Source organism: Diadema antillarum, unplaced genomic scaffold, assembly GCF_040938485.1.
Source record: "Diadema antillarum isolate AM-2024a unplaced genomic scaffold, OU_Dant_1.0 seq00001603_RagTag, whole genome shotgun sequence".
In the NCBI taxonomy this organism is placed as follows: domain Eukaryota; kingdom Metazoa; phylum Echinodermata; class Echinoidea; order Diadematoida; family Diadematidae; genus Diadema; species Diadema antillarum.
The window spans coordinates 68,089-93,034 of NW_027272317.1; the positions used below are offsets into that span (position 1 = coordinate 68,089).

The following is a 24,946-nucleotide window of genomic DNA, read 5'->3' on the forward strand; positions in this document are numbered from 1 at the left end:
AACGTTCGGATTATTAGGCCTACATAGTTTCGTGACCAATGAGCATACATTTAATTCATATTGAAAATGGGATTCCTAAAAAAAAAAAAAAAAAAATGGCTCAAGAATAAGCCATCAAAATCACGAGAGGACAAATATTTGGGAACTGAACTGTTGAATGATTATGTCAAAAGTCATCAGTCGACGCCTTCAGCTGCTTTCATCTTGGCTTTTAATGTCTGTGTAAAGACATTCAGATGTGCATGTCTATCCGGAAATGTACCCCAAATTAATTTTTAAGACTAGAAAAACTCAGCCACACAAATCGTAATTTTAAATTGGAAAGTCGCGCCGAATTGTCGTGTCCGAACATTTCTGCGATCCTTGACCCCTTTCCCTAGATCGTCGTCCTCTCGCGTCACGTGACCCGCGCCATGTTTATTTTCAGCGAAATGACGGAACTCTGATAGAAGCACTGGGAACACTGAAATGGATGTTGGCTCATCTGCTGTGCCCGATTCTGTCTTACGCCGCACCCTGATCGCGAAAATGGAGTGCCAATGAACAGGTATCCTGGAGAAGTAGTGCTTGCACATTCTGGACCCTCTTTGTTTGTCGATAAAAGGAGAAACATGGGCGAAGAGTTGCCGCTCCAACCACCAACAACCCGACCGGGCTTGGTTCACGGAGTATCGTTTGCGGTGCAAATCGGATTCGTGCGAGAAAATTTTCAGATCCCCCCAGAGGGCGGGGATCCCTCCATTCCACTCATAAAAGAAATCGTTACCTCAATGGTCAGGCAAAGGGTAAGTAAACAGGGAGACAAACACTGCTGAAAGATGTGATTGGCTAAAAGCAACTTTGCTGCATGTATTCCATTGACCTACAACAGATTCTAAATATTCTCATTTCTCCATGGAGCAGCTACGACTCAGAACGAGTACACTAGTTCACTAGTTAGTAATAGTGGAAGTAGGCCCTACTACCGACCATACGAGGCAACATTCATACAGTGACAGTGTACACTGCATCATGCATGCATGGGCATGGGGAGCCGCCAGCCGGGAGATGGCTTATTTACTGTGGATGGGTAGTGAAGAAGTGGAAGAAAGTCATTTAGTCACAGACAGACTGGGGTTTGCAGGCGCTAGTGTACTTTCGCTCCTCCTCCTCGAATGATTTCTAACCGTTAAACATGCACAAACCTTAGTTATTCAGTAACATTAAATAATTGCATCTGTGTCTCCGAAGTCGGATACAAGTTACGTTTTAACGGTTTTGCAAGTGTAGGAAAACCTCAATTGCTTGAAATGCTGCTCTGCACACAAGCAATTTGAACAGTACGAATACGTGCAGCGCTTGCAAGCAAGGGGTGATCATTTGGTATGAATGTAGCGTTTACAGTGGCTTTGTCTATGGAATCTTTGAAAAGCTAAAATTTGTTTTTCCCTTTTCTTCAATTAATTCGTGCGGAAACGGTTTTACAGAGCATTTGAGCATATGTGTATGCATACCTTTATGTCTTTCTCTTTCTTTTCTGTCTTTGATTCTTTTTTCCATTTTCTTCAATATTCAGGTATTCCTAACTTTGCCTTTCCTTCCTTTCTTTGTGGACTTCCTCTTGTCTGACTTTTCTCTGTTTCCTATTCAATCTCATTTTCTGCCTATAGGGTCTAGGTTCTATATCTGTTTTGGTTTCCTTCCGGTTATGTTTTCCTCCATCTCCCTTCCTTTCTTTCCAATCAAGTATCTTTTTCTTATGTTTCCTTTTGATGCATCTTTTTCTTTTACCTGTGCAATTCTCTTTCTTTCTTTCTTTCCTACTGACCTTTCCTTTCATCCAGTTTTGATTCATTTCTCATTATTCCGTTATTGCATTTTTGTTTTCAATCTTTTTGTATTTGCTTTCCTATTTTTTTTTAATTAATGTTTTGGTTTATTTTTTCCCAGGTTAGCCTTTTTACTACTTTTATGAATTTCCCATTTTTCCCATCCTTTCTCTTTATATTTTTATATATCACATTTTCACCACCTTATTTTTATTCAAAACACACAGCCTCACACACACATGCACATACATACACACACACACCACAAACAACACAACAACCCCAAACATAGCTCAGTCGCTACCGCACAACTGTACAAGCTGGAGGGAAAAGCGGAAAACATATAAATCTTTTTTTAAAGATGCCATAGAAGAACTTGCTTGTGATTGCTATGAGATTGCTGCATTCAGATTAATCACAGCGCTCGCAGCCCGTAGGGCCGTGCCATAAACGTGTTTCATATAACCAGTGTCACGCTGTCTGCTTCGGTGCAACGCAGTTAGCGCAGAGTGAACTATCTGTGATCAACCGTTAAAATTGTCAAAACAGAGGCTATCTCATTTCTACTGGACTTGAATCTCACTTAGAGGCAAATATTTTGGTTATTGAATATTTAGAGTGAGTTTGTGCATGTTTGGAGATCAATTAATGAGGAGGTGCAAAAGTACACTAGCGCTGGGTTTGCATATTGACATGAAGAGACTCAGTTTAGGTCTGCCATGTTTCATGTATGGTGTCTACATGTATCTGTAAGTACGTGTATAGGACCTGTACCAAGGGTCGACCTCCTGTTCAACCTCCCGTGCCAAAATTTGACCGCGTGCAAGTGCGGTCAAACCAGTGCCATAGGTTTCTACGTACAGTAGTTGTGGTGGTCAAATTTTGGAGAGCATTAGGTTGAATTATGGGTGGCTTGCTTTAAATGTAAATTTGTCCACACAAGAACTTGAAATCTGCAGCATATGATTAAAATGATAACAGAGAAGAAACAAACATATTATGATGATCTGTCAAATTTGAGGAAATTTAATGATAGCAACACATACATACACTGTCATTTCTGTCTCTATGGTGTCTAGGTCTAACTATTTCATGTGTGATGACTCAGCACATACTATTTGCTTGTATTTTGAGATAAGTGTGAAGACAACATGTTTACAACATGGCCTGGGGCCTGTGTTTGTGTATGAGCAGCAAAATGTTGAGAGGCCCAGACTTCTTGTCTTGACCAAACACCATTGCACGCTCATGTTCTTGACCTTAACAGAATAAAAGCTGCCTGCAGCATGAATATTTTATGAATGTACTTTTGTGATCTGACATTATTTGTGTTACATTTATGTCATTCTGTCATTGCACTCATTTGCTTTGAACAGAATGTTTTACTTTGTTTATCAAGAAGGAGATATACATACAACTATAATATTAAAAGCATTTTTATGACTATACCGTACTAAAATACAGCATTCAATGTATACATTTGTAGTTGTTTTTCCTTCCTAGCAAGTAGACCTGTATAGTATGCATTTTTGGACACCTAGAAAAATTACTTGCCACTAAATGAGCAATTGATGTTCCAGTAAAGATGCATATCTTTCGTGATTATGCAGGAAAATATGCATGAAACCTTTTGTGAATTCATATTTCTTCAAAGCCCTTGGTAATCATGCTTACATTTAGGACCCCCTATGGTTTATACAGCATGTGTGTTCAACCCGCAGTAACAGTTAAAGGACAAGTTCACCTTCATAGACATGTAGGTTGAGAGAATGCAGCAATATTAGTAGAACACATCAGTGAGGGTTTGAGGAAAATCAGACAATCCGTTCAAAAGTTATGAATTTTTGAAGTTCCTGCTCAGTCACAGCTGGAAGAGAAGACTACTATAGCTTGTGATGTCACATGTGTACAACGATATAAAGACAGAATAAAGAAAATTCAACATATTTTCACTTTTCTCTCATAACAAAGGAATACTTGACTTCTCTCTTTCAGAAGACAGGGGGAATAATATTACCCTTAACATATGTCAGTAACAAGTCGAAGAAATGTGCACTTTATTCAAAAAGTAAAGTTTTGTGAAATTCCCTTTTTTTTCCCTTATATCGTTGTACGCATGTGATATCATACACTGTAGTAGTCTCCTCATCCAGCAGTGACTGCACAAATACTTTAAAAATTCATAACTTTTGAACGTATTGTCAGATTTTCCCCAAACTTTCACTGATGTGTTCTACTAATATTGTTGCATTCACACAAACCATATATGAAGGTGGACTTGTCCTTTAATGATAGTTTGGTTTCTAACACAATGTAGCGTATGATTTTGCGGATGCAGCATGCAAGTGATGCAGCAGAGTGTACACATTCATAGTACGACTTCCTGTTAGTAGGGTACAAATATTACAGGACTTAGGGCAATTGCTCACTGTGATGTCACAAGACCAGATGCCTTTTTCTATTGTAATCTATCTTAGGCAAACATGCCTTACGTGTATTCCCCAAATACTGCAATCTAATTTTTTTTTTGCATTAATAATTTGGTCAGTTCAGTTGAGCTTCACTTATTTATGACTTCACTGATGAGACCATTTCTTTTTAAATAATTGGAATCACCCCAATATTTGTACAGACAAAATGTTATTATTTTGTACCAGTCCACTGAAGTGCACAATTTGTGAAAATGTCCACAATGCAAACTAGAAAAGCACTCAGACCTCCGCCAAGCAGTTACTTTCCACCGATGATCTTGCTCTTCCCAAAGAGACTTTTTTCCTCTCCACCTCTGGGGAAAAGCTCTTTGGGCTCTTCCATAGAGATCAGTGATTTTTGTACCCACAGGTATACATGCTGAAAAATCGCCTGATTTCCCAATATAGAAGCCTTTGTTACGCCATAAACCCTCAGCTACGCACCGCGCCTCGCCCAGCTGCAGAAACTGGAGCACGCACTTTAGTGCGCGTTTGAAAACCTAAAAAATGCGCAGCTTGAACTCCCAAGTTCATTGACCCTACCTGTCAAAATACCAAAAATCCTTCATAAATTCCCTTAAGAATTCTCGGATCACTACCAAAATTTAATCGTTCGTTACTTGTGTCATTTTCAACCTTTCCTGTAAGTTTCATCCAAATCCGTTAACTACTTTTTGAGTTATTTTGCACAAGGACAAACAAACAAACAAACAAACAAACAAACAAACAAACAAACGGTAACGAAAACATAACCTCCTCCCTCGGCGGAGGTAAATATTCCACATGCGCTCAGTGAGGAATGACAATTGTTATGCATGCTTCTATCCAAAGATACTATACAGTTAGCACATGAATACTGAATGAATGTAGACAGGACAGTGCTTGCCTGCAATCAAGATTAATGCCATAATGAGTAGGTCCAAATTGTACAAGTACAACCATGTTGCGCTCTTCATTGGTTAGACTTTAAAGTTGGTTAATGCCTACAGATGAGGTAGTTTGCCCTAAGTACACTGTAGTATGAATTTTTGTACATTTACAGATTTTATGACAGTTCATATAGTGCACATACATGTACTATTACTATTTGATAGTAACTCAAGTTAGGAAAAATGCAAGAAAACCATTTGAAGTCAAATAAGACTTAAAGGTCAAGTTCATGTTCATAGACTTGTGGGTCAAGTGAATAAAGCAATATTAGCAGAACACATCAGTGAGACTTTGAGGAAAATCGGACAATCCATTCAAAAGTTATGAATTTTTTAAGTTTCTGCTCAGTCACGGCTGGATGAGAAGACTACTATAGCTTGTGATGTCACATGTGTACAACGATACCGATATAAAGAAAGAATAAAGAAAATTGGACATTTTGTCACTTTTCTCATGTAATAAAAGATCATTCGACCTCTCTCTTTCAGAAGGCAGGGGCAGTGATATTACCCTTAACATACGTCAGTAACAAGTCGAAGAAATGTGCACTTTATTCAAAGAGTAAAGGTTTGTGAAATTCTCCTTTTATTTTCCTTATATCGTTTTACGCATGTGACATCATACACTGTGGTAGTCTTCTTATCCAGCAGTGACTGTGCAGATACTGTAAAATTTCATAACTTTGGAATGGATTGTCAGATTTTCACCAAACTTTCATTGATGTGTTCTACCAATATTGTTGCATTCACTCAATCCACATGTTCACGTATATGAAGGTGGACTTGTCTTTACGGTTGCACAGTGATTACTGATGCACATGCAATGTATACAGTAGTATGTTAAAGGGAAAGTAAACCCAAAGAGCAATGTGGATTGAGTGAAAGCAGTAATATTAGTAGAACACATCAGTGAAAATTTGAGGAAAATCGGGCAATCGATGCAAAAGTTATGAATTTTTAAAGTTTTGGTGTTGCAACTGCTGGGTAAGGAGACTACTAGAGGTTATGACGTATGAGTGGACTACAATATAAAGAAAATAAAAAGGGAATTCAATGAAAATTCATTTTTCATGAAAATTACATATTCCATCAACTTGATAACTGACATATGTTAGGGGTGGCACTTATTCCCCCTGGTTTCTGAAAGCGGTTAGTCAAGAACTCTTTCATTTTGCTAGAAAAATGAATTTTTGTGGAATTCCTTTTATATTTTCTTTATATTGTGGTCCTCCCACAGGTCATAACCTCTAGTAGTCTCCTCATCCAGCAGTTCCAACACTAAAACTTTAAAAATTCATAACTTTTGCACTGATTGTCCGATTTTCCTCAAACTTTCACTGATGTGTTCTACTAATGTTACTGCTTTTACTCAATCCACATTGCTCTTTGGGTTTGTGTTCCCTTTAAGATTGATAATTCGTAGACAAGATACAGAATGATGAATAAAAGCACTCTGATAGTCCGACTTCTAGATGTTCATAATTCTTAGACAAGATACAGAATGATGAATAAAAGCACTCTGATAGTCCGACTTCTAGATGTTTATAACTCTTTCAAAATTATGATATTTTGGATATTATACTGGTTCTGTGCAACATCTGGTACTTACATTGTAGTCGGGGATTAAACCTATGTACAAAGTACAACCATTTGTACACGTAGAGAGTCAGAATTGTGACCCACTTTGTATCAATAAACACAAGACCACATTGCTATGCAGTACATTAGGGGGCATTTGGCTCAACTTGTACCACGCAGTTACAACAAAAAAGCCAGCTAATTTGTCCATGCATGGAAACCTTTTCACAAATGTAACAATGCTGACAGTGAGACATTATGTATGATAATCCTGAAAAATTTTGGTGTCTGCTCATGACTACAATATGTGTCATGTGCTCATCGAGGGTAATTATGAGACTAAAGAGTCAGTATTTTTTAGCTGTAAGGGGAGCCGAGTTGATCGAGAATAGAGCTGTATTACGCTGCTGTAGGCTGATGCATTAGTCATGAAGCCAGAGGTTATAAAGCTGTCATGAACAGTTGTTCTTGCAGTTGCATGTTGAGCTACATGTAGGTAAGTTATTCAGGTACTATCCATACAATGTACCCTGCAAGCATTTTATTTCTTCAATATACACTGTACATGCAGATCTATAGGACACCAATTTCAAGCTAATCTGAAGTATTTGCACTATTGAAGGCTATGTCCAGTGGTCTTCAGACCATGATAATGGGTTTCTGGTTGCCCTATGAGGCAAGTGACTAAATTCCTTATCCTTTTAATTTTGTTTTTTATTTCATTTGTATGATAAACAGTATATACAGGTGTATATATAATTTTCCAAAATGTTTTGTTCCAATACAGTCTGTACCTCTTTCTCAAAAGTGGTAAGAAACTACAGCTCATGCCTCAGTATACAGCATCAAATGATTACAGCACCCTTCCATCTTAAGTTTGGATAGGGTTGCACACAAATGTTGTTTTTAGTGTAGTGTTTAGAAATACGATCAAATGAAAAGAATAAGGCATCAACAGCACAGCCTACAAATTGTACAGTTTGGAAAAGAAAAAATCCAAGCCAGGGACAAGTGTCAAACTATAGCCCATGCCTTCATGCCAGTTTGTACTGCAGTATCCATCTGTAGCTAGTTGAATATATGTCTTGTACAGTTGTAGACTGAAATTTTCTCACCCAGCATACAAATGTACTATGTTTGAATGAGCACTGTCATTGTGACTGGTTAATCAGGAGCTGTCCTGTAACATCCAGTCTCTACTGTCTTTCTGCTCATCAATCAGTACCAACACATTACAATGTATATAATGTACTTCTGACTCACCAACTGTTTATGCTTTAACCTCAGGCAATAACATATCTCAGTTCACACGAATTAAGTGATGATTTTTCTTTTGAAGATGCAGTAATGACTTACTGTATTCAGTTCTTTCCAAACTTCTTTTCCTTATGCAGTGTATATCTAAGAAGAAGAATTATAGTATTATTGAATAGAGTAAGCAAGCATTGCTTGTTGCTACATCAAACCAGCCTCAGGCAAACTTTGTGTTCTTGAGGAACATTGGGAACAATACTTCTTATGAAAGTACAGCCAGTATGGATATAAAACTTGCTTACAGTATGTAATAAACAACTGAAGTCCTCCTAATAGCATCAAGTGTAAAAGTGGAGTGCAAGATTAGTCTCTCAACCAAGGTTGGCAATTTAAATGAAAGTTGCTCATTAATTTTTCCAAAAGCTTTCTTTGACTACATGCTGTACTTGTGTAATCTTCCTGCTACATTCATATTGAAAGTGTAGACTCAAATTGAAAGTGTGGACTCAGTATTCCTATGATTATTTCCGGTATGTAAGTGAAATTTCTTTGCTTGGACATGGCCTTGTTTTCTCTTTATGGTACAATACCTCCTCACCAAAATGTCATGCGAAGGAGGGTATTCCATGTGAAAATGATTTTATCCCTCTGAGAAAATTGTCTGTAATCCAAGATTGACCATCAAAAGTGACTGATCAGTGATACAGTTACAAATGTAAGTGAAATCTGTGATTGAAGGAAGTGCTAAGACCATCTTAATACATCATGATATCAAACAGATATCATAATAGTCACTAAAATTCATTCGTCCTTGTCATTACTTGTAAGACCACATCTCCTGGGTAGTGCACATATATCCGGACACTTGTGTTCCATTAATTGTCTTAGGGGTGGGGCTACAATGTATCATCTTTAAATTAGATGTTTATGAAACAGTAGCCTTGACTCTCATTACCGTTGCACCAAAGTGTTATTTTATCAGCCATAGATATTTCCTATGAAAAACATTGCTCATGTTTTCTTTGGTAAAAATTGTGCTATTTCTTTACTTGTTAGATGTAATGATTACATACATTATATCCAATAATGAATATTACCCAGTGCCTATTATGTTATACAGAGACCGGCAAAAGTAGGCAAACTTGTAGTGCTGTGCTGTATTTCATTCATACAGTTGTAAGCGCATGTTTGTATCATTTTATATTTTTAACAGAGTGTATTGACTGGTAGTGATAACAGCTGTCGTTAGGTACTAGGAAAACATTTTACAGTGTACAATGTATGATTAGATAGTTGAAATTATGTTTCACTCACTTGAAGTGAGTGATACATTGTATACGTGATTCAGATAAAAGTGTACAATTGTATGTTGTGTGTCTAAAAGCAGAACTGCACAATATGGTTTTGGACCATCAAAGCTTCATATCATTAGTCTTGTCGATATACATTAGAAATATGTGCGTCGATATACATTAGAAATATGTGCAGACAGTTGTTCTATACACATGATATCCATTGCCTCCATCACACAAAATCATTATGACAACACTTTTCTCCTGAATGCCATGTTGTAAACAAAGAAATGATAAATGTATGGTTTTTTTTTAATCGATTATATGCATGTGTGGGATCATAACCCCCCCCCCCCAAAAAAAAAAAAGAAAAAAGAATGGCAACTTACACTATCACTGAAGTACCCTTGGTAAAGAAACAATTTGCATATGATAGCAGGTAAGATTTAGAAAGCCATTCTGACAATCTGAGTTTTGATGATTTGTCTTGTTTTTGTTATATAGAATGTCCAAAAATGGCTTGTAATATTTTCTTAGTGCAACGTTATGCATATCCACACACCATTTGCCGAGGTCAATGTCTTCTGTTTATTTTATTGTTGTTCTTGGTTTGTTTTGTTTTTAAAACTAATGCACTGTCTGTGCAGCTAGAGTAATCTAAAATGTTTGGGACTGTCCTAGCCTGTAGTAGTCATTATTTTCAAGTTAGTTTCTTCTAAAACACATGGTACACAGATTCTGCTTCTAAAGTGTACATTTCTATTGCCAGAGCTGTTAGGGCTGTACTATACAAATTACAAGTCAATATGTTGTATACACTTGTAAGCTGAAATTTTCACGTACAGTCAGATGTTTTCGCAAATTGCCACTTGTCAAACCTTTTGGCATGTTGTTAATATTGCAGTTGCAAGGGCTTAGTAATCTTTTGACATTACTTCGCTTGTTACGAAATGAATAAGAATGAGTAACAAGCAGTAATAGTAGTACTGAACGTTTTTACGCAGTGATTCCTTGTACGTGTACATAAACAGCAGTGTGTTCTGCATTCAAAGTACTGTACTAACGTGATGTTACGCCTCAGCTATCATCAAGTCATGGCCCATGCTGCGTGCTAGACCTACAGTATTGTACATGTAGTTGTGTGCAGTGCAGTGCTGGTTTTCTTTTTAAAAAAGAAATTATATTTTCACTTCTTGTTTTCGCACATTATTTTCGCGTTTCAAAGACACTGCATGAAATTTGTGAAAATTAAACCACTATGGAATTTTCAATTCATGCAGTGTATACAGTGACCATGTTGTAGAATGCCCATACCAAGAGCTTTGTCACAATTATGAATCATTTTCCATGTACTGCTAATGAGGAGTGGTTTCACATCAAGGAGCTATGAGCAGTGATGCAGACTCTCTCTTTCCTTGCCCTTACACAGACATGAACTTAAAGGGTGGAGCATTTGCATGAGTGTGTGCTGAGAATATGATCTCTTCTTCTTTTTCAAAAACTGAAAGAAAATCTTTCTATTTAACATTATAAAATTCATGTTGATGGGAACAATGGTATCCCTTGCAGGCTTGAAAAAAGTAAATTGCCATTGATTCAATAGTGTGTACCATTGTACATACATGTAGTGACGAATATGTATTTCAAGCAAGGAATATTGTCCGTACTGTATATTGCGTGAGAACATAACTGTCCTCATAGATTTTTTTCTGTGGTAGAAAATCATTAAGTCCAGTCTTGCCCTATTTTTCTTCCTCATTCCCTACAGGCTTCCAGAAACATCAGATATTTGGGTTGTCCGTGCCCAAATCTTGTGGTTTAAAGAAACCTTTTGGTGATACAGTCAAACCTGCCTTAGCGGCCACCTACTGTATACACCCACTGAAAAATCCCCCTAGTAGAGAGAAAAGCTGTGTTAAAGACAGTATGCGTAGTGGCCACTAATTTGGTTTCCCCTGATAGATTTTAACTTGTGTATAATGGCCACAGACCCATATGAAATGGCACCCTTAGATGGCCAATAATTCAGCATATTTTCTGCTTTTTAGCCGTACCGGTCAAGCATGGTGAACAGTTCAGTGATTGCCACAGCTGGATTCACATGTCACTCAGGCAGAGTGATAAACTCTTGAAAAACTTGCCAGCTGTATGCACGCTAGTGTGCAGTAACTCGATCAATAATTGTCATTTTCAGTACATTATGTATGAAACATCTTGTACGTATACATGTACTGTATACATGTACATAACAGTAAATGTACATTCATGTACATAATATACACTTGGGTATTTTGTGTATAAAGTGTTATTTTACAGAAGTATCGTTGTCGGGGGCAAGGTTGGGAGACATGTTTTTCTCCTGTTTACGCAGGGCTCCACCTGAACTGGTGACTGGTATTGGCCTTTGAAAATCACCCCACATGAATCACAGTATGTGGGCATTACACTAAGCCATGCACAGTAAAGCTACTATAGCCATGGCAACAAGTGCACACTCACTATGACACCCAGAAACAAAACTGTGATAAAGGTACCATACAATTCTCATAGTTAATTGTACCACTACAACAAAACTTCCTTCAATGGATCAACCACAAAAATAACCCTTACATAGTTTATTGTTCATAGCAAGTCATGATGCTACCTTGCTAATGCGTATGAATGTGTATCTGTTGGAATGCCATTCAAGTGAACAACATGTACACTATGACACTTGTCAACAAACTTGTTTTTCTCATACAAATTCCTTTTCATTATCCCTCCTTTCTCTTGTTTGTCACACACATACTGTATGTCCATAAACACATACACACTGTACAGATGCACAAAGGGAGAGTATGAACAACTACATGGGGAAGGTGACTCTCCTTACACTGAAGTGATGGTACTTAAAGTGCATACGCATACTCTGATAACACAGTTTCAGTTTGGTAACAATAAAAATGTAGATATTAACCAATTAGTTTGCTGACACTATTGTAATCTGGGGACATATCTGATTGTGGTTGCTATTCATTGTATGTAATGTTTTATAATCGACAATCAACAAATTAAGCCATACCAGTATTCATTGATTTTTCAAGGCGAGAGTGAATTACATGCACCTTGTTAACCCATCCACGTACGGGCCTCTGTGTAATCTGTAATATCGTGCCTGCCTAGTAAGTTGGCCATGAACTTGGGCGCGATCTTCCCTACGGCGCGATCTACACGCGAAGAGCATTCATACGTCATGGAAAAAACTGCCTGTGTCATTCCCACTAGGCAGGAGGGATGATGCGTGTACATTCGTGCTAATATGCACTTAGTTGACTCAATACAGCACTAGTTTATGTGAATTTTATGAAAAGAAATAATAAATTGTGCAGGAATTATGAAAAAATATTGTTTCTGTGTATTTCATTGATAAATCCTCTTCATTTCAAGCCATCTGTAATCACATCTTACCCACTTGCGAATCGACGTGTCCATAATGTCCTCGAGCCCCACCCCCCCGCCCCCGAGATAGCTCTGGAACATTCCATTCAATGACGGGGTTTTTATTTTGCAACGTTATCTAATAACTCTCATGTAAGCAAGTTCTTGCTATGGCTAATCTATTTTGTAATGTATCATAATCTATCTATGCTGAGATAGCCTAATTCAAATTTGCAGAGACATACAAAAAGATTTGTTTTACAATCGTGATACATTCAACTACTCATTTACCCTGTGCTGAAATCCGCATGTCTGCTCCGCACATGTTATCGCTATCGCTCAAACTTCGATCGCGATGGCTTGTGTGTGTACACAGGTACACAGTGCATGTGTGGAGAAGCATGGGGCTGAGAAAACCCGGGACTCCACGTGGTGTTGTGAAAAACAAATCGGACGTTCGAAGTCGTACATTCAAGAGCTAAAACAGACAAATAGCGAATTCAAAGTCCACTGAAAAGGTCTTGACATTGTAATGTATGTTCCAAAATCATGTCTGGCTTAGTTTTGAGAGAATTTTCTACACGCACGAGATCAGGAATGAGATCGGTGAACTGGCTAACAACGTGTGTACTGTGAACATGTGACTGGCTTGTGCACATGGCCTAGCTAGGTGATCGTGAGAGTGCGGCAAGAACGCTAGGAATGCACCCGAGATGCGGTGTGTTGCAAATTCTTGGGGTGAAATTAGACTTCCTTGTTCAGCCCGTCTAGTATCTATATTTTTTTAATAATTCTAATTCTTCATAAAATCACGATAAAAAGACTTCATATATTCATTTTATATTTTAGAAGCGTAATATGAAATATTTTGGGGTTTTTTTTTTAGTCCAAGAAAAAAAAAAGTTTGAATAAAAAAATAATAATAAATAGTCGTTCTTGACTCAAGTCTAATTTCCTGCGCCTTCTTGCAGTTACCCCGCAGTTGCCCATGGATACGATGCATAAATAATCAGCTGTTTACTGAGTCGTACTAGTGTACCACCCTACTGCTCTTGTTCAAATTGAGAGGATTGTTATTTTATCGGCGGCACTTAGTTTTATAACCTCATCCAATAAAAAGACAAATTCAAACATCAAATGGTGTGACAGTTTTTGTCAGAATTCCCTATCAATTTCAACTTGTTGCCAGGATAGTTTTCAGATTTCACTTGCTTCATTATCGAAGCTGTTTGACATTTGAAAGAACTGCTCCATAAGAAATCACCTTTCATTTGTTATTTATTTTCACAAACAAGTATTTTGGTCACTTGAATATTTCTTATTATTACTTCAATGTCATGATATTTCATGATGGTTATGTATTCTGTCTTTACATGGCAAGATGGGATTTTTTTTTTCCATCCAGGGTCAAAGAAGAAAGTGACAGGAAGGAAACCAAAAGGATAGGGAGGAAATGAAAAGGATACAATGAAACACCTGATCAGCAGGCTCTTTTTTATTACAATGGTGAATGCAGTACATCAGAATTTAAGTACAGTTCTAAATAATTTATCAGTTGAAAAATGAGCAAAGAAAATGGATTTCATCGAGTTCTAAATGAAAACTAAATTAGCATCGCCATTATGATTTAGATCTAGAACCTAGTGCTAGTACTACAGAATAGACCTGATGCAAACTTGTTGTCAAGCTTTTGGTTGAGTTTCTTCAGAGACACGAATTTTGGTAGCACAATACCCGAGTGAATAAGAAAAAGGAAAAAAAAAATAAATACACAACTGTAATGCAAGGTCTCTAGACCACTCCCGTGCACGAGCGAGCATCAGCCCCCGTTTCTTCAGTGTCACTCTAGCTCTCGTCATTTGCATTGGCCTAGGCTAGGTTACTCGTGTCGTAGTTTTACTCGCCATCATCAATGTCATACATGGTTACACAAAATAAATTACATCTTGCCATCACCTCAACCACAGCAAAACCCTGAATATCACTCCCATCATAGTCACTCTCAGCTCACAAAACATATCAGCAAACGATACAGACATCGCAGACCTAGCTAACTACTAGCTCTAAACATAGTTGTAACTACGCCACGTCAGACATTAGTTGTACACAAAAATGAAACGGAGGTGAAAAACTAGTAATGAATACACGAAGATCATCAACGATGGCATATTACCGTAGAAAAAAATACACAGAACATCTTGCACCCAAAAAAAAATCGAGGTAAAAAACTACGATGAGAAAAACTAGGGTGAAAACACGATGCTTGGAAGACGAACGATGAAGACACTACGGCAAAAATGCTTACACGGAAAACAAACGAGTGGGTACCACACAAGCTACGATGTTATGCGCACATACGTAGATAAGCTACATCGTGTTCAATCAAAAAACTCAACAAACACTAGGACAAAAACTCACCTCTAAATTGTTGCAAACGAGATAATCACTTAGAAAAAATGAACAAAACACTCTCAGAAGTACGATTGTTCTCTGAGAATGAAAGATATAGAATGATACGAAAGCAAAAGAGAGAAAAGAGAGAGAGAAATGGACGGGAAACCTAGAGAAGTTACCCACACTCACTAACGTAAATGGAATTCGACACACACACGTACACCCCCGTGCCCGCCCCAGCATAAGCATAGCATAGCAGTACACGTACACACACAAGGAGATATCGTCAAGCACTCTATGAGGAGATCGATATCACGATACCGCGCGTAAGAAATCACTGCAGTTGCTGGGGCAACAAAGATACATGCGCGCTGTAAACATGAATATTGATTAGTTTCTCAGCAGGCTCGAACCCCTGGCAGGTGTTTTGGCCAATAAGAGACATTCTAAAATATGTTTCTTTGCATAAATTATTTTTCTGAGTCCCAGTAAGGATCTCTGTGATTGGCTAAAATTATTCTACAGCTCCTGGCCAAGCCTGAGGTCCTAGGACGCCCTCTTTTGGTCATAAATAATAAAAACCACGTTTTTTGTGGGAGCTGACGGGGATGGGTTAAAAACAATCGGTAAGGCATAATCGACCATTACATACTGTAAAACATGATATATTCGCGCCACGAAATTTTCGCGAATTGGAGCTGACGGCGTTTTTCGTGGCATGAAATTTTCGCGCATTGCCCCTGGTGTTCAATGCATATACTAGGTGTTTCAAAAAACATTTCCCACTTTTGATCATAAATATTTCAAAAACTATTCATTCGATAAAACTGTCATTGATATGAGTAATAGCTGGATAGCGTACAATTTGGTTGAAGGTAATTTGCATGTGAAAGCATAAATCAATTTCATTAAATCTAATATTGATTTTGAAGTAAGGTTTCAGATTTTGGTCAAATTTTAACCCTCTATACAAAAATTGAACTTCGCACAGGAACCAATGATGTGTATGTGAGTGTGTGCTGACAATGGCCCTGAACAATGGACATGCCTGAACCACCTGTTGACTAGGCGTCAGTCTGGCGCTCCCAGGCACATGAATGCTTAATCAATAATTCATGTGGATTGCCCTGGTCACTGCTAGTCTGAATTCATGCACGGTAAAGTGCTTGCAAACACCACATTTCATTCCAACTGGCAATCATTTTCAAATTTTGCTTCTGACATATCACTAAATTTGGGATATAAATAAGCATGAATGATCTAAAGTTCCTCATTTTAATACAACTGTTTACTAATGAAATAGTCTGACAAATGTTTCGCTTTTTCGATAAAAAGAGATCATTTTTGGTAAAGAGTTCAGCAGCATTTATCATTGGGGCGATTTGTTTCAGAGTAGATTTATTTAAGGCTCCATATACACAAGTGTATTAAACTCTAATTGATTTTCTTCACTTCCTGTCACCATGTTTACGATAGAACAGAAGGTATTCATTGTAATTTTGTTTTTCAGAAGTAGGAAGAGCACTGACGCGACTCAACGACAGTATCGACAGTATCGACAGGCGTTTGACTTTACACAGATACTGCCAGAAGCTGAATAAAGTCTAACTGTGATAGTGGAATTTCTCATGAATGTATAATGAAGCATTCAAACCCTGGCCATTGTTCAGGACCATTGTCAGGGTGTTAACCACACACTCCCATACACACCTATTGACCCCTGTGCAAAGCAAAATTTTGTACAGAGGGTTGAAAATAGAGCAAAGTCTGGAACCTAACTGTGAAATTAATCATGGATTTCATGAAACTTATTTATGCTTTCATATTTAAACCACCTTCAACCAAATTGTACACTATTCAGCTATCACTCATATCAATAATAGTGTTATCTGATATATAGTTTTTGAATTATTAAGAATCAAAAGTGGGAAATGTTTTTTGAAACACCTAGTAGTGTAGACAAGAAATTTTGCGTGCATTTTAATTTCGCGAATCCTGGCCCTCGCGAAATTCACGAAATTAAAATGCACGCGAACATTCCTCGTCTTACAGTAGCCTTCTGCATATGCACTACTGAATAGGGAGGGAGCTTATTTTTCACTTTTGATCTCAATTTTTTCCAGAACAACTCATTATTCTGGCAAATTGCATCAGCCAGACAAGTTTGTTGGCAGACCCTTTTGATATATTTCAAGCAAATTCTAAATGGTGGAAGATAAATTTTGAGCCTTTTTGAGAAGTGTCTTTCTGGGAAGGAAATTAAATCCCTGTGATTACTTTTAAGTATTTAGCTCATTTATTTACTTATCGTTTTTAGACATTCATGATGGATGATGGAAGTGTTCCAGGGAAAAATATGTTCTGATAGAGCAGTGAAAATAACACATAAAAAGTTTGTTATTAAATTCTATTGCACCAATATGGTATTAGCTAAAGAGGGTGAGCATTGTATGTCGAAATTCATGTAGCAATCACTGCTAAGCAGAGCTTTTTTATTTCTCTTCTCTCTCTTCCGTGCCTCCACATGACTCAGGTATTCCATTAAATCAGCTATGAATAAGCTTTGAAGCAACATGCTCCTTCTATCAACTTTTTCCTTGACATTTTGCTGGCAATGCTGCTCAGGCACAGACTAAATGCAATTTATTCAGACATGCTTGGCTGTGTGAAATAGTGTTTTGTTTATGCCGGTAATTTATCTCTTCAACAGACAAAAGACCTAGCTGACAAGTATGTCTGTAGCCTGGACTACCATGCCCAACACAGAATATGTCCTTCAAAGTTCAACGATAAACAAAAGATGTGAAATAAATTATTTCAGTTCAGTGATACAAAGTGTGAAAGTTGTCAATATTTCCTTCAAGGGACTCTTTGAACCTGAAGGTGATATTTTCAATATCTTTTTCTCTTTAAATTCAACTGTAAGTCCCATATCCCCCCTCCCCCCCCCCCCCCGACAAAAGAGGCAGTCTTATCAATTTTTTATGTCTATTGTCACCCAAAGTAAAATCACATAATTTGACACATGGATGGGAGTTGACTTTAAAAGTGTGACTAGTGATGGATTGAATATTGTAGCATCTTCGGAGTGATGGTGTGATAGCAGGATGAATGCCTAACCTTCATACGATTGCATCAGTTGAACTCCATTTGTACATTCTGTGCTGTACACTCTCTAGTTGCCACTGATAAAAATGGCTCATTTATGTACACTTTCATGAACTGATTATCCCTCTAAACTCTGCCAATTCTGCCAACAGTCTGCTGCAGGCATCATTGTTGGGACATTCTGGTATACTTGTAGTTACGTGTCATGCTTTCCTGAACCTTAACTTCCCTGATTCCCACAGTGTATGTCCTGCACTTGAAGATGAACTGGTATCACTGTTTTCTGGAGCAGATGATTGAAATGACTCAGCATTTGATAAGAATGATATATCAGATCTTTTATCTTTCTCTCCCTATCTCTCTGTATGTAATGTGATTGTACTGTTAGCCATAATTGTACAATATTAATGATCTATATACCCTTAAGCCCAAATTCATGAAGGTGGTTTAAACTTAGACCATGGTCTAAAATAAGCATGAAATAAGCATACCTTTGACATGCGCGTAGCAATGCACATTTGCTACTGGGCGTCTGTTGGCGTATGCAATCTGTCAATCGTATGTACGCAGAAGAAATTTGCATAAACCATGATTTAAACTATGATTTCAATTGTGCCACCTTGGTGAATTTGGGCCTTATAATGTCTATAGCAGACAGCTGCTTTCTCTTTGCTCAGTGTTCATGTGGAGAAAATGGAAAGTGAAATTATTCTATGGCATCATGCATTTTGCAGTGCATGGCGTATTGCACCACATCATGCTATGTTTCAGTTATCGATATACAGCAATGCATATTTCATGGGCAACCCAGTGCTGGAGGCTAGTGAATGCCATGGAAGATGTCCACATTTTCATTTTTTTTTCCCCCTAATTATGTGAGAACCCAGCCTGTTTGTCCAGCAGCAAAGATTGGTGATTGGTATTCATCTAATGGGGGTGAATATGATTATGAATGTAAAGTCTTTGCAGTGGATAGGGACTGCAATAGATGCCAGACCTCCTGGGATGTGGATGCTTCATTTCACTGGCATTTGATCTCACTTTGTTGTCATTATAATGCCAGAAATATTTTCCAGGGTGAAACTTTTCAGCAGCTCCTAAATATGAACTGTCAGGCAAGGGATATATAACTCCTGCATGAATTCTTTAAAAAAGAAAAAAGAACAAAAAAAGAGAGGGCAGGAATCTGATCACATGTCATGTGCACAAAGAATTGTTGACAAATATATATGCACAAGGAGAAGGCAAGTGTTGTACATGGTTCTGATGAGGATAGAACAATTCTTGTGTCCCTGGAAATAACCTGTCATCATCATCATTGTCATCAATATTATTATCATTATTATCAACATAATTATCATCACTATGATGATTACTTATAATGATTATAATAATACTAATTATTATTACATGTATGATGATTATTATGTTTATCGTTATGATTATTATTATTATTAGTAGTAGTAGTAGTCATCACTATTATCATTTTCACTTACTTTTGTATAGAGTGACATACATTATGTATCCTTGAGAAGTTCATTCTTGGAATCCATTCTGCGTGGGCTTGTGGATGTTCCTACTTGTACATTGTTTGTTGAAAAAGTCTGAGGCCAGCTTTTTGGCTGTCGGGAACCATCCTTGTGTACCATAGGTATGCCTAAAATCTGAGCATGTACTTGAACTGTTTTTATGTTGGTAAACAAGTCTGCTGTGCATTACAATGTGTATAGCCGTGTGTGCATGTGTGCATGTCTGTGTGTGTGTGTGTATGTGTGCCATTACAATATGTGAGACATTAATATGGCATTTGAAGACAGATCCGTTTGAGTTTTTGGTAGCTGACAAGATGTTACATTGTAGGTTGTTGGTCTTCATGTCATTGAACAATGAAATTCAGTTACATTGTACCAGCCATTTGTGGCAACAAAGAGGTTCAATACACTCTCTGCATTGCTGTATTCCTATTAAAAGTAGAATTCATGGCGTAGTTTGCATTTCAGAAAAGCTGTGCTAAAATTGTTCTGAATGGGTCACTTCTCAGAATATCATACGCTCTGAATTATTTCAGCAAGCCAGAAGTAAACAATGCCCGAGATTGACTTGTTCACAAATAGTAAAAGGTGTAGTACACAACTTGAACTGTGTACACAGATCTTCTACTACTACCAGTCAAAAAGGGGAATGCTAATTTGCCTTTTCACTTGAAACTTAGCTCGAATGTACATTTTACTTGCATTGAGATGAATATGTGGTATTTCAAATCATTATGAACCAAATATACACAGTTCTGCACTTTGATTGTAAAGCATTTTCTCCAGGTGAGGGTTTACTTGTGTATAACTTGCATGATGTGCCTATGACTCATGATGTACACCCACATGTACATGTAATACCGTCTTTTCCATTTGTGGTTGTGAAGTAAAGGAAAGTCTTGCCCTTATATACATGAAATTTACCAAACAAAGTGAAATGAAATGTACTAAATAACAGCATCTTAACAGACATAATATAAAGCACAAAATAGTCAAAAGTAAAAGAATATTACAGTTACGTGAAAAAGAAATAGCAATATCAAACAGGGTGGGTAGTCAAGGCCACTCCTTTCACAATACAATCACAATACAGGGATAAGTTTTAAAGTGTATTTGCAACTCACATACATATATTTGCAAGCTTTTACAGTACCAGTATGTAGAATCATTGAAGCATAATTTCTGATGGTAACAACAACAAAAAAGAAGGCCTACTCTATTGATTTCCTGATCATTCTCCATGCATGTTAGACATTCATCAAATATGCAGTCTTGTGGTGATGCTGCTTCATGTTTGCTTTTAATGACATATAACTTTTATTTTCTTCAACAAAAACATGAACTATAAAGTGTCATAGAAGAATGATTTGCACTGCACTGTCATTCAGGGATTGTTTTTATTATGCTGGTTCAGAGAAAATGATTTTAACTGACTGTCAAAGAGAATTGGTTACCACATCAATTGTGCTATTGTTTACACAGTAACTACACTTGGTTCAAGTGCAAACAAATTTTACTGTTTTGTGTTCTTAGTGATGATTGAGAAATAGTTACTACGGCTATTCAATACACTGTGTGTAGTCTCGCAGTAGGTTATTTATTTTAAGGGTCATGCGTACAAATACTCTGCATGTCAGGCTCTTGTCAAAATCCTTTTAGAGTACAGTGAAGTCTATGTGTACAATGTGCTGTCATGTAAGTTATGATGAGGGATGATGTATTGTGTATGATCACTGGAATGCAAATTACATTCTGTGCCCGTGGAACTAGATGCAATGTTTTCAGTATCTACCGTACAGACAAAGGAACACAGTGTCAAGTGTTCACATGTTCATGACAGCCGTCCACCACTTTCAATTGATCACAGAATTGTATTCTATACATATTTTATGTCCCACTTATTGTAGAGTCCTTGTGTAGTTTAGATGATGTTATAGACTTTAAAAAGAACTGCCCTTTGTTTTGTTCTGAATGGTTAATGATTGCAGTTCAAACATGCTATTGAGTATACAGTGTAGGGACCATCAGGTAATGCCAAATAAGGAAAGCTTGTTGAAGAACTTATAATTGGAACTAGAAAAAAAAAAACCCACATACATTGTATTGAGTAAGTCTGTACAACGAGGAATGTTCGTGTGCATTTTAATTTCGCGAATTTTGAGAGCGCCAAGATTCATGAAATTAAAATGCACGCGAAAATTCTTGTCTACACTATATGCATTGAATGCCAGTGGCAGTTCGCGAAAATTTCATGCCGCAAGAAAGGCCTTCGGCTCCAATTCGCGAAAATTTCATGCCGCGAATATATCATGTTTTACAGTATATTGACTAGTATTCTTTCACCTCCTTTATTTGTGTTTATCTGTCTGCATGGGGGCTACATTTTTGTGTGGTCAGTGATGTGTCACCAATTTCACATACAACATCGTGCTCAAAAGGAGGATTTCCAGTTAGCACCATACAGAGTTGGCATGTAATGTGTACAGTAAAGGATATTGTTAGATAGCAAGCATCAGTCAAACTGGATTTTTTTTCCCTGTCAGCTTTCCCAAATTTTGCACTGCCTTGTGGTGATTGTGCTGAGGTGTAATCATGGCTAATTATACAATTGTGGCAAATTAGGTCCATTCATAGGGTGTTGGCTGACATTGTTTCCCCCCTGCAGTTCTCATGATGGGGGTAAGAGAAAGGGCTCTCCCTGTCTCTGTCCCTGGAGTCTTTGACCTTACGATGATTGATAGACATTCCTGGTCTCATCCTCCCATTTCTCACCTTGTCTCACAAACCCTGTCCTGCAGACCAAGTCCTAATCATGTCATTTCCCACCTGCATTACTCACCTCTCTGTAGCACCCAATTGGGTTACCTCTGCAGGTCTCTTGGATAGACCATGGAGCTACACTTGTAGCTCCATGGATGGACATTAGTTAGGCCTTTGCTTGCATCTGGCGCTGTATTACACAGGTGACACAAATCATCTGCTGGTCACCAGGGCATTATCTACCTCTGGTATTGTTGTCTTCACATGATATTCCTCCAGTTGAGATGTTTTCTCTAATGTTCCATTGAATAATGTAGTCTGTTCCATTGAATAATCTAGACTTTACCGCAGTCTTGTATCCATTGTAACTGTCTGCGCTCGAGAATGATACCATCCCAAATCACAGAAATATGTTAATGATCATTTTTCTAAATTGAAAATAAGTGCAAGCGAAACTGTCATAGGAAGGACACTGAAAATACCAATTTGGGAGCATCAACAAAATTATTTCTTGTCAATTTTATGGAATACACAGTTGGAGTGAATACTAGGACATCAGGCATTTTTGTAATGTTTCCAAATTTATGGATGTTTCATTCCAGGGAACATAGTGTGTAGAGACAGGTATAGATTCCATTAACCTGCTCTTAAATGAAATTGAATTGCTGGAATCAGTTTGCATATTACTTGTTGCTATGTCAGACCAAGGAGGCACCAGCACCTCCTTGGTCCCCCTTGGTCAGACAAGCCTCAGACAAGCTTTCATGTCAAGAACAACCTCTTTCAAAAGGGTATGCATAAAAGCTGAATATGTTACAAAAACTTCCTATTAATAAGTGCATGTGCAGAGGTCATGGACATGCATGGATGAATGATTTTTATGTGTACAAATCATTAATTTGCACTCTTTAAGACAATCCATTTTAGTCAGCAAATCATCAGTTGTAATCAAAATTAGTAATCAAATTCATGTGAGGAAATATGACTCGGGGACAGATACATGAATGGGAAGAAATAAGGGTGATATTCCTAGTACAATTTTTGTGATGGATTTTCCATTGGTGTGATACAGCTAAATCACAAAATTTCCTTTTCTTTCTGAATGTTTCCAGGATGTCAATGAGATCATGTTTTAGTGTTGTTATGTGTGATATGTGATGCTTTTCTTAGCCATCCCAGTACCGTGTTCTTTGCTTCAATCAAAAATGTTTTGCTACAGCTAGAGAAAACTTGTTCTACTTTTGTTCATACTGTATGCCTTAGGTTGAAATCAGTGACAGGTAGTGAGCTGGGATGGAATGGGATGTAAACACATGTTGACAGGAAGGCCAAATTTCCAACAAGGAAATGGGCCAGTAAGAGAGCTGATTGGTTGCAAGTGTTACGGCTCAGTGTAGCTTTGATCATGGAACTTTGTTTTGAGAGGAACCAACTAAAGCTTGTTCTTGACTTTGTTTTTAATGGCTGACTACACAAACTTTCATGTACGTGTACTTTGGATTTGCACAGTGCCATACAATGTAGTTCAAGCAAAATGATTGGTGCTTGCTTATGGCCGAAGAGCCAGAGAGTGCAAGCAAGGGCATGATTTTATGAACTTTCACAATTTGTCTTTAGAAGAAAGATAGTATGCCAGTCATTTTACGATCAAACTTTGGATCTTTATGTAATGTTCACATCAAACTTTGATTTACATGAAGTACACTCTATGTCTTTTGTATGATCATGAGGTAATCATACAAATTACATCACTCTCCTCCCCCCCCCCCTCCCACATCCCCTAAATGACTGCCCAGAAACAATGCTTGAAAGAAATAGAGAATTGTTATCATTCTCCATAGTATAATGGATGTCTCAAACATCCAGACAAGGTAACCAAGTCATTATGCATATCATAACATGTATTGTATGTCCTAAAAACAAACAATCACAACTGGACCCTCCACAACATTAACTTAAAAAATAGTGAATCAATCCAAATGCACTTTCAAGGTATGAAACTTTAACTTATTACCCACATCTTAAGGAAAACCCCATCCAATTTGCTTCATTGGTCAAACAGAAATGAGGATACATGTATTTGTAGAGCATGTCAGGTATCCCTTCCCTCCAAGTTCTGTCCATTGTGTTCTCATATTAACATGCAATTCCCAGAGCATCCAAGTGCTCAACTTGGAAGAATCAGACTCATGACATGCTTTGCAACGATCTACATTTCTCTATGACTACTTGAATTAACCAAATTAAATGAGGTTTACTGCGAAATATAGCTAGGATGTTATATTTTAAGACCCTGAAATAGCATATTCAGGCAGAACATATTTAGGAGGTTATCAGTGTGAAAATCTGATCATAATTTTTGTGGGGACATACAAGTGTACTATATTTCATGCTTTTAATGCA

At 37.5% G+C, this 24,946-nt stretch overlaps 1 protein-coding gene across 4 annotated transcripts in view; it reads left to right on the forward strand.

Moving 5' to 3' along the window:
* The first annotated feature begins 439 nt into the window (after positions 1 to 439).
* Positions 440 to 24,946, forward strand: part of LOC139711027 (serine/threonine-protein kinase D3-like) — an 82,009-nt gene continuing 57,502 nt past the window's right edge. For all 4 annotated transcript variants that reach the window (XM_071622949.1, XM_071622951.1, XM_071622950.1 and 1 more), the window contains exon 1: positions 440 to 785. In XM_071622949.1, the coding sequence (XP_071479050.1) occupies positions 540 to 785 (246 nt within the window). In that variant the 5' untranslated portion in view covers positions 440 to 539. The remainder of the gene's footprint in view (positions 786 to 24,946) is intronic.